The sequence below is a fragment of the Diabrotica undecimpunctata genome, chromosome 6 (genome assembly GCF_040954645.1).
Source record: "Diabrotica undecimpunctata isolate CICGRU chromosome 6, icDiaUnde3, whole genome shotgun sequence".
Taxonomy (NCBI): Eukaryota; Metazoa; Arthropoda; class Insecta; order Coleoptera; family Chrysomelidae; genus Diabrotica; species Diabrotica undecimpunctata.
Genome location: NC_092808.1, coordinates 118,005,192 through 118,024,032, shown reverse-complemented (window position 1 = coordinate 118,024,032; position 18,841 = coordinate 118,005,192). Strand labels below are relative to the sequence as shown.

The window sequence follows — 18,841 nt, the reverse complement described above, 5'->3', positions numbered from 1 at the left end:
TACAATTTAACTAAAACGGTTAGCAGAGAACTGTTAGTATTGGAAGAAAACCATTCTTAAAAGAGGAACAATTAAGAGTTTTATATGTAAAGACATGTCTAATGTAATAAAAAGAATCTAATAAATACAAATATAAAGAAATCTCAGAAAAACAGGACATAAAAGCGTGAAAACTCTCAGAAAACTACAGGGAAATCGCAGAAAAGAAATAGATTTTAACTCAAATACAAAAAAAAATAATAAAATTAAACACAGAGAAAGAGAAATAATATGAATTTTAGTATATGTAGATAAGTTTATATAAGCAAACCAATAATATGGGTTTCTAATTAATAGTGACGCATTATAAGATGCTGTTTCCAGTTAACATCTCTAGCCTCTCCTACTCATTTCCTATCTTTACCCCCACGAAATGTGGCTTGGAAGACAAGGGCTAACCACAGAAACCTGAGCAACTCTTCCAGATATTGGTTAACCAACCCAATGGAAGGCAGGGTCAGGACTAACTATACTCCAGCAAAGAAATAATGAAATGGGTCATACGCGTAATATCGTAAGTCATCATATAATTTAGCTGTCATTATGAATTTTACCAAGAAGCGTATCAGTAGCGGCATATTAAGAACACGTAATTAAAAGCAATATTTTTATAAAAAATACGGTAAATGGAGTATTACAAACGAACATCTAATATATCAATATAATTTAAAACATGTTCGGTCTCATTCAGGAATTCATTCTTGTTAGATTTTCTTGCTGTTCTGTCAATATATTATCTTTTTACTTCTGTTGTTTGAATTCTCTTTTGTTTTTGTTCAGTTTCTGGTAAAATTTTCCCGTCTCTATTGGCCTACTTAGATCTTGTAGTTCTTAAAGTTCTTTGTTCATAGTTTCTCTATTTTCTCCGGTGGATTTTCTTTTCTTCCTTGCGTAGTTATTTATATTCATCCTCTGCTTGTCGGGTTCTGTACCCCTGTTGCATCATTAAATATGTTTTGCTTTTTCTCTCTATTCAATCATTCGTTCTTGTTATTTTTTGTTTACCTTTCATGCCTAGTAATTCTTCCCCTTCATTACTCTTATCACTCTTCATTTATGTTTTCATATTTTAGTCTGTTTTCTAGTGTGATGTTTATATTTTGTTTATATTTTCTATTTTTAAGTCCTTCTACATTACATCGTTTATATTTAGAACCTATTTCCTTTTTTAAACGTTTAAAATTCTGGCCCTTACCCTACCTAGTAATTCTTCAGCTGCTTCTTTCATGATGTTTCTGCATCCTTTCCACTCTTCATTTACGTTTTCATATTTTAGTCTGTTTTCTATTGTGACGTTTATATTTTGTTTATATTCTCTATTTTTAAGTCCTTCTACATTGTATCGTTCATGTTTAGAACCTATTTCCTTTTTTAAACGTTTAAAATTCTGACTCCTACCCGCCTTTCGATCCAATACTGATCAGAACCCGCATTTGGTCCTCTTCTTGTGCGAACGTTTATTATATTGGATTGGTGTCTTGAGTCTACAATAGAATAATCTATAATATTTACTTTAAGACCATCTGGTGATTTCCAGGTGCCTTTGTGTATATATTTTTGAGCAAAGTAAAATTACACCATCATCAATTCCAAAAAAAAAACTACTATGAAAAAGAAGTCGCTTTTAAAACACGAGCATCAAAAATTCGTTAAATGTCAAATTCGTTATTTCTCAAGCTAACATTTTTCATTTTGTTGGGGTGTTATCATTCCTGTTCCATACCATGCAAGTTAAACGTTTACTTTATATTTTAGTTCTTTCTTTAACGGAATTTTTAGTTTTTTAGTGACGCTTATAAAATGAAAGTATTTACTTCGTTGTGTAGTTGGGACAATCTGCTGATTCAGCTGTTGATTCATCTACTGTGTCTTTATTTTGCTGAGTAAACACATTTCGACATAACGTCAGGATATTGATTAATTCCGTTATTAAATAGACTTCTCGGTTCTTTTCTTGGTTGTTTATTCTTGGTTATCATAAACTTCGAATCTCGAGAATTACATTTCGTTCTGTTTACTGCTGTAAACGCAATACGTAGAATTAATTGCGGTGAGTATTGTATTTGTAACAATATGATCCACATCATGCATGGCTCGATGTATAAATTCCTCCAAATAAACACGTTTTGGCATGTTTTTAAAGACATTATGTACATAGATACCAAACAAGCATATGCGATTGTTAGCACTCTTTCTCTTGACAGACTAAATAATTGAATATCGTTCTGAAATAAAAATAATATACTAATTTGAGTATTTTATATCTCTATGTATATAGTCGACTTCCGCACATCCGCTCAGTCTACATATTATTAACCCTGTAAGCGCGCTTGATGCTCTCAAGCAACGTTGACTTTAAACTTAAAAATTTCCTACCACAATAGAACGGTGTGGTATGCAAGCGACAACCGTTCGTCTATGGTTCCGGTATGTGCGCCACCTGTATTAAACTATTTTAACTTATTAAACATCAGTTCGACTGTGAGATTTCAACAGCAGTGTTGTAGTGCCGACGTTGACAGTTAAATATAAACAAATCGGTAAGTAAAAACAGGTATTTTGCTGTAATATTTTTAGAATATATTTAGGAAAGGTGTATTTATAATCTAAAAGATACAGTTACTTTCTATTTTGAGAAGTTTTAGCAAAAATTTCGCATAAAAAGAATGTTGCTTAGAATCAACGTTGACGCTAAGTGGTAATAGTAATAACATCAATTTTGTTTTCAGAAATATGGATATCCCTCCTATTACGTTTTATGGAAACAAATCGAGCTACGTAGTTCCTGTTCGGGCAGATGTATCAGATACAGAAAGTATATCTGATGATGACGACGTCGAAGGTATGCATTTTGATAAATGTTTAGCTGCAGATTCAGGAGATGAATATTATGAAATGCAAACGAGTAGAAATAAATATATGGAGTTAGTAATAGAAGAATCTGATATTGAGCAGGAAGAAATAGCTTTAGAAGAGTCACAACCCAAGAAAATGAAAAAAAGGAAAGAAACCAGTAGTAACATATTCTTGGTCAGAAGAAGACATACCTACAAATGATGTTCCAGATTTACCTCCATCTGAAATAACTGAAATTTTATCACCACTGGAATATTTCACACAGTTTTTCTCCTTAAACATAATGGCTGATATTGTGCACCAAACTAATATTTATTCGACTGAAAAAACAGGTTGTTCTCTACAACTATCTAATGCAGAACTTACAGAATATATTTCCATAACTTTTACTATGAGCATTATAAAGTTGCCTGCTATAAGTGATTATTGGGCCAGGAATACTCGAATTGACAAAATAGCAGATATTATGCCTTTACGACGTTTTGCTAAAATTAGAAGGTACTTACATTTTGCTGATAATTCTCAATTATCCCCCAATACTAAAAACCGATTTTTCAAAATAAGGCCTCTAATAGAAAAATTAGAAAAAATTGTCAGAAGTTCCACATGGGCAATCAATATTCTGTGGATGAGACTATGATTCCTTACAAAGGTACGTTTGCAGGCAATCTTAGACAATATATAAAAAATAAACCACACAAATGGGGTTTCAAATTGTTTGTAAAAGCAACTGTTTCTGGTATCATCACAGACTTCATAGCTTATCACGGTGCGTTTACGTTTGACCGGTTAGCAGGTATCTCTAACGAATTGTTAGATGTAGAAAAAGAGTTAGGTGTTGGTTCCGGTATTGTTGTTGCATTGTGTAAAACCATTCCAAATCCAGAAGAGACGGTAGTATTTTTTGACAATTATTTTAGCAGCCTTTCATTGCTTTCATATTTAAAAACTAACTTTGGAATTCAGAGCTTAGGAACATTTAGAGCAGACAGAATTGCCGGTTGTCCATTAGAAGCTGACAAAATTATGCAAAAGCGACCTAGAGGCTCCTATGTCTATAAATCTGACTTTCACAAGGGGATAATTCTGGTAAAATGGCATGATAACAAATGTGTGTTATTAGGTAGTACTCGTTGTGGAATCGAGGCTGTAACTTTTATAAAGCGATATGATAAACATTCCAAACAAAAAGCTGATGTTCCTTGCCCTGCCATAATAAAACAGTATAACCGACACATGAGAGGTGTAGATAAAGCTAATTCTCTTTTAGAATTATACCGCAGTCATAGTAGGGCTAGACAATGGTACTATGGTATTTTTACATATCTTTTAGATATATGTGTTGTCAACGCCTGGCTAGTATATAAACATCATTGTGCTGAGCTAAAAGTAAAATCAATACCTTTAAAAAAATTTTAAATGGACATAGCTGAATCTTTTTACCAAACAGGTAAAATTAAAAAAAAGGGCGCCCTTCACTGAACGAGACGGTCGAAAAAATTGTAACTCCTACGAAAAGTCGACCACATAACATCACTAGGAAAGATAACGTAGGACACTGGCCTATCTATGGACCAAAAGGAAGATGTCGATTTTGCAAGAATGGCTACACGACAATTCTGTGTCAAAAATGTGACATAAGACTATGTTTTTCACCGGCCAAGAATTGTTTTTTTAATTTTCATAACTCTCCATAAATTTTAATCTTTGTTTTTTTCATGTAACTGAGTAAGTATTAAAGTTCATGTTTGCTTATTTCTGTAGTTTTTTTTTACATATTGTAAGCCCTAAAAAATTTTGTTAGTGGTGATCCCTCGTTTACACAATACAAAAATTTTAACCTCAAACTGTTACTGTTGCTTTGGAGCAACGTTCTCATTATACCACTAATGGACAATGTTACTTGAGGGCAACATTTTCAAACTCCACTTTTTATACAAAAATTGCATATACCAACACCATCAATACGTTCATAGTCGTTTAAAAAACACTCACACGAATTTTTAGAATTTTATTTCAATGAATTTAAGGTGTGACGGTTACAGGGTTAATGTGAATGAAAACTTATTTTATAAAATATTATATAGATCTAACGTATTACCGTAAACTGGGGTAACTTTGCTCCACTTTTAGGAGTTATTAAAGGAATTGCGAGGAAAAGTGTATAAACTTTCTACTAGTATTATGTTTTTTTTTAATAACTGATGAAGAAGGTATACAATGTAATTATTGTATGGTATTTTTTATTCTAAAAATAATTAATTACATATTTTTTTTTAATAAAAAGTGGAGCAAAGTTACCTATAGTGTGGGGTAACTTTGCTCCACCTCATAAAAGCATGAAATTTTGTATAGTAACATATAGTTGGAGCAAAGCTAATGGGTTGCTTATATTAACCTTGCTCCAAAAATATTATTTGTGCAAAAAAAACTAAAAAAGAAGGCAACATATTCGGCTGAGTACTTCCTCAACATTCAGGGGAAATATTCCGCATTTTCGAAACCCTTCCTCTAAATTAGATTTGATTTGTGGACCAAGCAAGTCCATCACCTTTGACAAAAATGGAGGAAAGTGTTGCTTCTGTATATTAGTGTCGCGGATGCCATCTTCAGTACTTTTCAAAACTGACAAAATTTTTCGTCAGGCTATTTTTAGGGGCCGAAAGAAAGCCACGTCTAGAGGTTGCGTCAAATGTGTACTGTTTGGAGGCAGACAAATTAAATGATTGTCGTTTTCACGACAGAGTTGAAGTGCATGTACTGTAATATGTGAAGAGAGGTTGTCGTATAGTAATACCTTTTTACCATTCAGCTTCCTAAACATAGGTACCAACTGGAATTCAAGCCAATCTGCAAAAATATTTGCTTCCAACCATCCGGAACTGCTAGCGTTGTAACGGCATCCTTTTGGCCCATTCTCAGCCCAAGTAGTCCACATTTTATCAGCCCGGTAATTAACATAGGATGGTAAAAGTTCACCTTTGCCGTTTCCACAGAACATAATGGACAGAGAGGTCTTTGAAGCGTTTCTAATTAGTTCTGGATACTTGCAACCTCTCTTGACAATGACTTTCTTTTTGCCGGGATCAACAGTGAGATTAGTTTCATCACAATTCCATATATTTGTTGGAGCAACGCCGCCTAACTCGACTGCCAGATTTTCGAAAAAGCTTCTCAATATGTTTTCATCAACTCCTGCTCGTACACGTTTAATATTTTCTGCAAAACGTAGGGAAATTTCAGGATGTCTCACCATAATTTTTTTGATCAAATCCTCTCCAGGGAAGTTATCCTTGAAAATTTTGACATCTCTTCCACAACGGTTTAAATAATTTTTGATAATGTTTTTCAGTTCCCTTGCGTTAGTAGGGAACCCATACTCTCCCATATAAATCAGGCAATTGACAAATTGGTTTTCTTCGCCGGGAGTAATTACGTTTTGCCTCCCTGGCGTTTTGGAATGTTTCCCTTTCAGTTTATTTAAAATGGTCCTTCTTGGAATCTTATATTTTTCTTCTGCTCTTCTGTGTGAGATTTCACCTCTTCTTATTTCATTTAAACACTCTTGTAGGGTTTCTTGTCTATAGTCAGCATAGCGCCGTGATTCTAGTACTGTTTTAGGTGTTCTAGGCATATCTGTAACAAAAATATATATTAAACATAATATATATTTCGGGGATTTGGGGTAACTTTGCGCCACTTTTTTGGAGCAAAGTTACCCCGAGTCACCTGATAATTTGTAAAATTAGGTTAGAAAAAGAAAAGTTTATCATTTGTTTATTTATAAGTCACAATTTAGTAAAAAAGTTGATAAACAGTATACACTTAACGCATACACAAATACTTACTTGTGAGATAATAGCACAACTTTCTACACACACCAAATTTTATACGTAGTTTTTACCGAAGTTTTTACACCACCACCTTCTCGACTCGCTGTAGGCATGTAAATGGAAGAGCAAGTCGATGCTGCACATGGGGAGACTTTGTCAATAGGCAACCAGTAAAACGGCGACGCGCGTTTTGTGAAGACGGTTTTTAATTCATAGGTAAATTAAAATGAAACTATTTTTAGTAATGGAGCAAAGTTACCCTGGCAGGGGCAAAGTTACCCCTGTTTACGGTATTTTTATTATTATAAACAGAAATATAATATTCTATTGTTACAATGTAAAGTGACTAGCTAGCAAGGAAACATATTTTCTTAGGTCCGCTTGCCATTTTACTAATTTCAGTACTGATTTCAGTACTAAAAATATTAGTCAGTTGCGCGAGTCGATTTAGTATGAAAAATGTGTGTTTGTGTTTGCAACTATTTTAATTTTAATTCGCATGTAGGCAAGCGCTTTACTAATTTTGTATTCATAACATAACAATAAAGTTTGTTATGATTAGAGTAAACAAAACACACAGGTAAATAATGATGAAAAACAAGTTAAAATTATGTGCAGTAGCTTCAATTGTAATAATGATGCTTAAGAAAAAAAATCATAAACTTCTTAAAACAAGCATTTATGCAAAGAAATATTAAATAGGTTGAATGAAGAACCATTAGTAGAATACCCTTTCGCATATCAAAACTTTTTACGAATGAATAATAATTTCTTTATTTGTTACATTGTTAAGACCAATTGAGAATAACTTCACTTTTAGTTAATATTTCATCATTTTTAGTACAATAAATTAGAACATGCTCTAATTTTTAGTACTGAATCAGCGCGCGCATCTAATTTGTAGATACAATATTTTTAGTACTAAATTTAGTAATGAATTTAGCATAATGACAAGCAAACCTTACGCGCCGCCAATGATCGAATTCAAAATTTCCGAAAATGCATGGAAGACACGTGATTTCAGCTACTTTTGACCACTTATGACGCGTGATTTATGATTTATAGTTTCATTTAATTTTTGTCAGACTATAGAAATTAAGAAAACGTCCTCAAAATGGAGGTTTTGTTACAGACCGGCGATCCGCACATGATACTTCTACTAAACGAATATTACTAACGAAAGACTGTAATAAAAAATAGGGATAGGTGGGTCAATTTATGAGCCAACCCACGGCGCATCAGATGATAACAAAAAGGAATTCTACGACTGTTCAAATCAATTATATACAGAAGTCCTCAATTATGACATCAAAAGTATTAGGCGATTTAACTGCAAAAGTAAGCCAAGATTAGTACGTAATATCGATAAAGACAGGAAACATAGCTTACATGACAATATCAGTAATAATGGATCACGTTTGAATGATTTTGCGACCAGTTTGCAACCTGTTTACCAAAGGACGATAAAAGTGCAAATAATCAAAGAGTTCATGTATTAATTGATAGATAGATGGTTTATTGGTAAGAAATTAATACAAAGATATTTTTTATAAGTCAAAAGATTGATAGGAGGCATACTAGCAGCGTAATAAGTATGAGATGATTAACCACACAGACCATTTTCTTAAAAAGGACAAGCTCAGAATCCTAATCTTAATACAAAAATAGATAAGCAAATGAAAATCGAAAGATGGTATGTGGCTATCAGATTGATGTGGCAGAGTTTGGAACTCGATGAAAATTAAAGGAAAAGATTTAGATCAGAAATGGCACTCCATAAAAAGGACTATTACAGAAGCAGCAGAAAAATGCATTGGAAGAAAGACGAAAAAAAATTAAAAATGGTTCGTTCGATAATACGAAACAGTATACAAAAACAGACAATAACATTTACCATGTTTACCATAGAGCCAAATTACTTGTTCTAAAGACGAAAAACTTTGTTAATATCTGTTTAATCAAAAAATGATAACCCTTTATCTTTTATAAATAGGAAATTTTTCCCGAAATCCCGGTAGGGATTTTTCGAACAATCGACAGAATAAAACAGAACAACTTAGAACGAGATCCTACAGCATACACAAGGAATAATACGAGGAAAATATCAATACCATACATAAAAGGATTATCAGAAAAACTTAAAAAGATAGGAAATAAATTCAACATTTTAACAACATTCAAAACAACAAACATATTGAGATCTATTTTTTCTAAAACTAAACCTAACCATGAACAAGAAAGAACAAGTAATTGTATTTATAAAATACCTTGTAAATGCGATCAGTTTTATTTAGGTGAAACGTCGAGGTCATTAAATGTTAGAATAACTGAACATCAATCTTATATTAAAAAAAGAGAATTTGATAGATCTCAAATATGTAAACACGAATGGGAAAATGAACATAGGTTTCAATGGAATGATTCAAATATAGTCCTAAAAGAAACAGATGGTAAAAAGAGAAAATCAAAGAAGCAGCTCAAATTATACTAAATCAGGCCAATTATGTTTATGTATGCTATTATGTATGCTAAATGACCAAATTCCTCAGCATATTAAAAGAGGAAGTTAATAAAAAGAAAATACCACTATTAGTAAGCCAGTAACATATCGAGGATACATCATTTATGTTGTTTTTTAAATAACAAATATATAAAATCAGAATTTGGTGTTTATTGAGAGTAAACTAAATGTAACAACAAACACTTACCATGTTGGGATATTATTATGAGGTTTTTTTCCTAGTTTTTTCCTCATGATTTACTATGGTATCACTAACAGGAGATTTTTACTGTCATAATGGCATGTGGTTGTCTTTTTAAAGACAAATTACATGTTATGATTTTTTCTGGTGGATATTCTCGAGTTAAACTTAATTTCATGTAATCAAATGAACTATCTTACAATAAAGTCATCACAGGAACGCAACACAGCAATATTGGCAATATCATTTTAAAGTCGTCTACTTTAAAATGTATAATGCATGTCTGAATTGTCAATATAGATGAGTCAGATAAAATTAAATTATCAGAAAAATTTTTCATCAAATAACAAAAAACAAAATTTGTTTAATTTATTAATGTTTGTATTTTGAGACCGATTTCCGAAGTGGAGATTGAAATGTCAATAAACTTATTTTAACTTTCAATTGTGGCTTATTCCCAATAAAATAGTAATTACTTTAAAATACCACAAGAAAATAGCTTCAGAACAATGTTGAAATGCAAATAAAAATAAAACAGATAAAAAATTTACTACAACCAACGGTTCAAATTCAAATAAAAATAAAACAAATAAACAGACTTTTACAATTCTCCAATATACAATTAAATGCAAAAATAAATAGTATCTTATTTGATAAGTAAAGATATGGTTACCGTTAATTAAAAATCAAATAAACAAAAAATTCAGTCTTTCTGGATTACGACTTAACTCGAGTTAGGGGAAAGTCTAAACCTAATAATTTAATTTAACTCTTACACTATGATTAATAATTGACGGTATTTGTCAGTAAGTCGAAAAAGTCTTTGTTGCGAACCAAATAAAAACCGGAACTATTTTAATCAAATTAAATTTCGGCACTGTGGTAATTAAAATGCAATTTCTGTAGTAAAGTGAAGTTCGTGCAATCTTCTTTAATTACTCTAATACTTAATATTAATTCGACAGGCGGACAAAGATATAATCTTGAATTTGATAAAGATCCGGCAACCTTCAAGCTTATCCAGACAACATACAGGTGTAACATAGCAAAATCAAACAAACCGACAGAGAAAACACGTCTTGTTCCCTCAAAAACTCAACTAGAAGTAAAGATTTTCACTTCAGAAAGTTACTAGTTAGAACACATGTCAACTTTTAATCCCATTGATGTAAGAAAAAAGCACTAAGACTTATAAGAGAAAGTCGTGTATGTCTAATCGGGCGTTAAACATTTACCTTCCGCGGTTTTAACGGATAAACTTTTCTATAGTCGTTACCCTCGACACAAATATTTGTTACGATTTTAAAATGTATCAAAGTATCGTTTAAAAATTGCAAAGCACGCGGACACTCAGTAACGTCGTATGTTGAGAAATAATTAAAAATAGAAAAATAAAAAATGTTACAATACCTGTCTTTTTAGGCGAACTTCGGCTGGCTCGTCCGTTGTCAGAGATTCTTTCAATATCGCACACCGGTCAGCCGATACTTCTAACAGTAGTGGCAGAAGAAGTTAGATCGAATCCAAAAGAAGCTCCAGCACAATCCACTACAGTTCAGTTGGCTTTAATCCCACCCGGTGTTACTGCTGGCACACCTACTTTTGGAGCTATTGAGTACAACACTCTGCTGGATGAAAATTCACCAATAGGAACTGTGCTAGATCTTCCACAAGCTGAAATTTCGATTCAACCTGGAGATGTGGTTACACTGGAATTACTGAATAATAATGGTAAGGTTATTTATTTCTGAGTTGAACTAGTACGAAATTCAAAAAACTCAATTTATCAGTATTACCCTTTCTTATATTTCTCTGATATCTATTTTTATAATATGGTTCTTAGGCTATTTTTTATGACATGTGATGACTATACATTAACTATTTTATTTTTTTGCATACATTGTAAACATCTATATCGATGATTGTAAATTACATATTTTTTGATATTTATGGACTTGAAGTCAATAATCTCAATAATATATGTTTTTGTGTAAATTAATATTTAAATCTCAATATATTTTATGAAAATACAGGATTCCACTTTTTTTTAAAGCAAAAAAACCTAGAAATGTTTGCAAATGTGGATGAATGTATTAAAACTTACAAGGTTGAAGAACAACACCTGAAAGTTGTTTTTGTAACCATTGAAAATCATTTAGCGATGATGACTAAAAATTTTAAAAGATATTTTTTTGCCGGCGACAAATTAATACGTAGAGTGGGTTAGGAATCCGTTCCAAATTACACCGGAAGGGCTCTCTACTGCCAAAGAAGAAACCTTCATTGACTTCACGGCAAATGATGAAATCAAGAAACAGTTTAATAATAAATCTCTCTTTGAAGTTTGTGCAGGAGTAAATGATGAGTTTTCTGCACTGAAAACCAGAGCGTTCCGTATACTATTGCCGTTTTCAACATCCTACCTTTGCGAAACAGGATTTTCTGCGGTGGCTGCTTTGAAGACCAAATATAGATCGCAGCTAAATATAGAAAAAGAACTAAGAACGTCTATTTCTAATATTACACCCAGTTTCGATAAACTTTGCTCTACAAAACAAGCTCAAGGAAGTCACTGATTTATACTTAAACTTGTTCATAATTTAGTGTTCAGTGCTCTTTATAATAATTATACCTGTTATATCAGTGTTCATGTGTATTTTATTTTTTATTTTGTAAGAATTTTGGTTTGCTTTGATTTTAGTAAATTAGTCAATGTTGTTGATGTTTTTTTCGAAAAGGCTCACGCTCCCCCATTAATAATACCGCGCCCCCCTAGGAGGGCGCGCCCCACAGGTTGATAATCACTGATTTAGTTAATATAAAGTTTAATACACTATTATGTTATTTTAGGTACCTTTGAAATCAATCCTAAAGTCGTGGAAAGTAATACAAAGTTTCAAATATCCGTGAGAAACCCCAAATATTTAGATTATGATGAAAGACAATCAGTTGAATGTTACATTATTGCTAAAGAGTTAAGTGCTGGAAATTATACCGCCAAAGCAAAGTTAACAGTGCTTCTAAATGATGTGAATGACAATCCACCGAAGTTCTCGAAAGATAAATATTATGGTACTGTTCAGGAACATGCTAAAGTCGGTACCCACATTCTTGTAGTAGAAGCAGTTGATGTTGATACAAACCCAAACAGTAAAATTCAATATACGAAGCTCACTGGCAAAGGGAGTGAACTTTTTAACTTAGATTCAGATACAGGATTGATCACTGTAGCCGACAGCGTTAAATTGGATGCTGAAGTTACACCACTAATAACACTAAAAGTAGAAGCTGCTGACGATAATGGTCAAGGACTTAAAGCTAACAGTACTGTTGAAATAAAACTAGTAGATATTAACGACAATCCACCAATTTTTGAGAAAGAAGTTTACGAATTCATATTAAAACCGGATAGAACAGGTTTTACCTCTCCTGCTTTCATTAAAGCTACAGATAAAGATATTTCTTCCCCAAACAACGAAATACATTATGAAGTTATAAACCTACCAGAAAATCTTTATATCGATGAAGCCTCTGGTGAACTATTAGTAACAAAAACATACGATATCGATGATATAGTAACTTTAAGAGCAAGAGCATGGGACGGAGGGATACCTAGGTTGTACAACGAATCTGAAATTAGGGTATATCCACCAGAAGGACAATCTCGGAAAATGGTATTTATAGTGCCCGGTTCAAATCCTGATAAATTGATTATAGCAGATACTTTAAGAACTTTAACAGGTGGGAAAGTTGCAATTGATCGAATTAGACCTTATACTGGCTACGAGCCTGGAGCAACATATGTAACTCATGATGATGATAAAGACAGGTAAGTTCGATTTTTAATACTACAACCTAACAAATATATCTATTTTTAACATTGCTTTAGGTTTGTCAAAGGAATAGTAAGAATAAGAAAAGTCATAGTCAAGTCAGAATCATATCAGTCCCATTAGTCCGAAAAATAAAGTCCCATTTTAGGCCTTGCACCTTAATAACAGAAGGTTCCTCTTTGTCAAACGAACAAGATTTCATAATATCTGAGCCAAAACCTTGAAGTAGACTAGGATGGTTGCTGCCCCATTTGGCTAGCTCAAAACCACCGAGCTTCAAAAGTTAAATGAGCTCTAGCTGCAGAGAGCGAGTAGATGCAAGCGAATCACTTGTTAAAAAACCGTTGTCAATATAAAAAGTCACGTTAAGCATGTGAGAAGGAAAACGCGACTCTACTGAATTAGCAGAATTAGAAGAATTCGATCTCTTAAATTCTTTGTTTACATTAATTTGTCGATACATTTGCTTTATATCGCAATTGAAGCAGTAACGAAAATATCAAAAATTAAGTAATAGAGAAGAGATGTCCTTTTGAAGCTTAAGACCAGTATATAAAGTACATTTAGAGACACAACTATAAAGTTACGACGTAAACAATTTAAAATTTTATTCGGAAACTGGTATCATATGTTGGGATTTAATAAAATCGGTCATGAACTTGTAACGAATATATTTTGCCTACCTCAGGGTACGAACATTGGGGTGGAAATAGGGGACAGAAACTATGGGGGCGAAGATAGGGCAAGCAAAATAATTCGAAACGTATGCGAACGGCACTCAGGGGGTTGCTGGAGAGCTGGGGTCGTGGATAAGTGAACGAAAAGGGTGTCAGATTGGGGTCTCTACAAAAAAAAAATGAAATAAAGGGGTACTTACACAAATCTCCTGGGCAACTGGGCAAATAAAACAACCAGGAAAGGCTTCTAGCAATTTAGAAAAAGGGCGCCGCTTTGAAGGATCCTAAACTTGCTGGAGGAAAGAAGAAAAGGGCTCTTCCTTCCTAAAAAGTAAACAAACAAAAAAAGGTTAGGAGACTTTTCTAAACTAAAATAAACAAAATGGTTGGAGCAATAAATTAAACATTTATTTGTGTCTCTAACAAACAGTTATCAAACATATAAATGGCACAAAAAATATACTATATAAATAGTTGCCAAATACAGAATAAAAAAACTTACATGTGTCCGTTTACAAAGGGAATGGAGATATTACAAAAACTTAAAAATGTTACCGCAAAGAGATTAACCTTTTTTTTTAAACAAACAAAACAAATAAATATTGAAACAAATAAAGCTAGCTGTCATATGTTAACATTAAATTAAAAAAAAACAATTAAAATGGCAGCTAAGTTAAACCATAAAATTTACAATTTATCAATTACTACAAATCCTTTTAATGAAAGCAATTATTAATAATTATCAAAAAAAAGTCTGTCTTTACTTTAAAATTTAAAATGTTAATTGTTACCTTAATTTCACTTAACTTCAAAGAAAAAACTTGCTACTATCTCTGGGATTGGAGCTGCAAAGGACAAAACTCTCAACTTGAACAAAAGGAAATCATTTCCATACGCAGGGACGATTGAAACAGGAACTTGGTGGAGGAATCAAGCTGACGACGGGGACATCCTATATACTCATTTTACAAAATTTCTTCAGTTCCGGTGCACAAATCTTATGGTGATTACTCTGTTCTAAGCTGCCATTATGCAAAGAGTATTATCACCTTAACCGGTCTTAAGACATAACACAAAAAAATTTAATCGACTCGCGATTCCTAATTACTCAAACATCTTTTCTGTCTCAGATCTATCGCTTGACTCCATTCTAGCACGTCTGCCCTGCTTGGAACTTAAATGTCGACCCCCTATTTGCGTTAAATTTTACAAATTCCACGCCATAAAATAACTCTTCCCCTTGTGTTTACAAGACTTAAACAAACAAATGTCACTCGGACCCTCGCTCTAAGCGACAAAAAAACCTTTTAAATATTCCAATTTATTGCGTTTTAACGACGAAAGACAAATAAACTCTTTTTTATATTAGGGGGCATCATGAAATATAATCCTCTAGGCGACAAAAAACTTGTCGAAATAGATAAAACATAATTCAAATTAACAAATTAGCACGTAGTTTTTAAACCGGAGTTCTACCTGACTTTGTAACAAAAGGTTATGGAATTTGAAAGTACACATAGACAAAAAATATATCCAGCGTTATTTACGCATTAAGGATTTTCTTAAAAGACAAAAACAGATTTTATGGCAATCTTTATGCGTACTGACGAGATAAACGAACAGGGACGTATTATAAATTTTAAAACGCTACAAACTCAGCATATTTCTCTTTGAATTCGGCATTTTCCTGAAACGATTCTCTAGCATACAAAAATGACGATATGCCTGAGAATAAGTATCGCAAAAAAGAGGGTTGGGTTGTCGAGACAGTAGAGAAAAACAAAATCTGACTGTTGACTCTCCTCACAAACTTGATCGTCCTAGGACAAAATAGCAGGTTTAGATATGTTTCCGACTTTTCAAAACTTTTGTAAAAGAAGGCTTATGTTAACCTTCATAAACGTATGTAAAGACGTGAAGTAACAATTTGAAAGAGCCGCAGAGACTCGCCCTTGTAGAATATAACCGAAAATAGTTTCTAAGGCTACAAGTTGATTTAGTTCACCGAGAATTCAGCTAGACTGTAGGAAGAGAGGAACCAATTCAGCACTTATGGGCATGTCTAGAGTACCTTTCTTTTAATTGCCCTGTTGCCAGACTCTAGTAGGAGCCTAAGAAAGTATCCATTGAATTGTGGCTGGCAACGGTGAGGGAAATATTTTTTAGACATCGTCGTAGACTAACGTCACGGAGCAAGATACCCTGGCATCTTCCGGTCGAGTAGGACACTAGGCCGAAAGATCCCAGGGTAGTGCCGGATTAACCATGTTCCAGCTAAAACCTTAAAGAACGTTCCATAGTAGTGGTCTTGTATGTATGTACAGCGTTAACAGGCCTTTTAGGCCCATTGCTGGATGGATAATTTACATCGTTTTCCATTCTTAGCTAACAGCTTCCAATCTCTGATTCCCATCTCTCTGACATCTTCCATCACTACATCTCTCCATTTCTTTCTTGGTCTACCTCTCTTTTTTTTGCTCTCAGGTACTCTCCAAGCAATATTCTTGACTAGTCTATTACCTTGCATTCTTTCTAGATGGCCGAGCCATTCTAGTCTACGTTTTTTCACCACTTTTGATATTGTAGGGTTAGCATACAACTGATACACTTCTGCATTAGTTCGTCTTCTCCATTCTCCCTCTACTACTTTTTCACCAAATATTCTGCGAAGTATCTTTCTTTCCCATGCTTCCAATGTGTTCTGTACGGTTTTGTTTATAGTCCATGTCTCGGCAGCGTATAGCATTGTGGGTCTAATTATAGTTTTGTATACTCTTATTTTTGTATTACGAGATATATCTTTGGCCATAATTATTTTGCTCATGGCTCCAGCACACCTGTTGCTCTTGGTCAGTCTCAGGTTGATTTCAGTTTCTTCCTTACATGTCTGTCTGTCTGATCAATAAGAGTACCTAAGTACATATATTCATCCACCTTCTTGAATTCTACAACTGATCCATTCTCTACCTCCAATTTAAAGGATCCCCTGGTGCTTATTCCTTTTTTGCTCGAGATCTCCATGTACTTCGATTTATTAATATTAACTTTCAGTCCCATTTTAGAGCTTTCCCGAATCAGTCTTTTTGTTATATTTGATAGTTCTTTTCCATTTCTTGCAATGAGAACCACATCATCAGTGTATGCTAAGCATTGGTGCTCCTTGTATAAAATAGTTCCGGACCTATTTATCCCACTAATCCTTACAATTTTTTCTAGAACTATATTGAATAGCAATGTAGACAACGGGTCTCCTTGGCGAACACTTTTTTTCACTTCGAATCCTTCTGAGACTGTACCGTTGCATCTCACAGCACAAAAGTAGTGTAGTCTTACCACTCAATAAACAACTAGATCTACAGCTAGCACCTCAATTTTCTAAGGTGCTAGCTGATGAACCTACTAATACGACGCAGGACTGTGTTAGTCGCATTAGCCATGTCCGTTTTATGAGTCGTCTTCGCAACCAGTGAAAGACCATTAGCATAAGCTACAAGAGGGCATCCCCTTGGAATCTGTAGCCTCAGTACCCCTCCGTACACGTCATTTCACAGGGTGGTACCTAGTTCCTGGTTGATAAAATGTTTGATCTATTTTCAGATCATGAATATGAGTGAGATCGTGAGGATTTTTGTATACTCTGGGTTAATTTGAACGCTCCTTGTTTACAATATTCGCATCCAACGAGAAGATCAGGGTTTTCGCAATAAAGAAAAAATAAGGATTGATTTATATTTCCTAGAGTTTCTGAAATTAAAGAAACGACATTTGATGTCACCAAATCACAGTGGTAAACATTTCTATCCATAAATAAAATCTTACAGGTTTTTATATATAAAGATGACAGAAGTGCTTGTAGCTAATGTGCTCAGTAGAGCGCGGCAATATTTGATTGACGGAATTATAATTTCATTACATCCCCCTTCCCAGAGGAGAAAATATTCATGTTTTCAAAAATTTTGTAATCGTCTCCATCTTCTTCATGTTGTTCTTCGTCTTAGGGTGTTGAGATTGGAGTTAGCTTGGAAATATGGGATAGATTGGACTGATTTTCTCCGGTTCACGTTTATTCTGTAAATTGAATTCGGTTCCTTCGGATCACAATGTTAAATATTCCTAACCACAATTAAAATCTTACAGGTTTTTAAATATAAAGATGACAGAAGTGTCTGTGGTTAATGTTCCAGCTAATGTGCTCGTTAGAGCGCGGCAATATTTGAATGATGAATAATGAAATAATTAAGAAATAGAGTATCTAGCTGTAAACGTGGTAGATAGTAATTTGTGCGTCTAAAAGCCATTAGCAAGTTTAGATTGTGAGACCAGACTGAAATTGCTTCTTAAATTACATGTTATTAATTTTTTGATTAACAATAAATTTATTGCTTTTTATGTGATTTTTTTATTATAAACTTCAAATTATATATGAGTTAATTTTTAGGAGCGTCGTAGAAGCAACTGTAACATTTTCGAAGGGATCTGTTGTCGATCTAGATGAAATTACGAAAATTATAAATCAAAAAGTTGAAGAACATCGAGTAAAAGAAGTAGAAAAAGAAAAAGAACGTGAAATTATCAAAATACAAGAAAGTAGCAGCACAAATCTCACGTGGCTTCTTATTCTCTTCTTAGTCCTTCTCTTACTTGCCATTCTAATAATGTTGATCTGTTGTTTATGTAGGCCTTGTCCCTTGTACCATTACTATACATTTTACAGGAACAGAAAAGAAACTCCAAGTGTTGAAAAAGTAGAGAAAGTTCGTATTATTGGAGCAGGTGAAGGTAGAGATAGTAAGTCGGTACAAGTTGCAGAATGGTTTGGTAGGAAAGAAGCGTGGACACCTGATCAAGATGTTGAAGCAGAATCTTTAAGACGGCATGAGGTAAGTTACATTTATAACAGT

The 18,841-nt window shown here is 33.5% G+C and overlaps 1 protein-coding gene across 1 annotated transcript in view; it reads left to right on the top strand.

The window, feature by feature from the left end:
• Cad86C (Cadherin 86C) overlaps nucleotides 1-18,841 on the top strand; it is a 76,639-nt gene that overhangs the window by 41,804 nt on the left and 15,994 nt on the right. Inside the window, exons 4-6 of the mRNA XM_072536343.1 lie at nucleotides 10,853-11,161; nucleotides 12,281-13,259; nucleotides 18,379-18,820. Of these exons, the coding sequence (XP_072392444.1) occupies nucleotides 10,853-11,161; nucleotides 12,281-13,259; nucleotides 18,379-18,820 (1,730 nt within the window). The remainder of the gene's footprint in view (nucleotides 1-10,852; nucleotides 11,162-12,280; nucleotides 13,260-18,378; nucleotides 18,821-18,841) is intronic.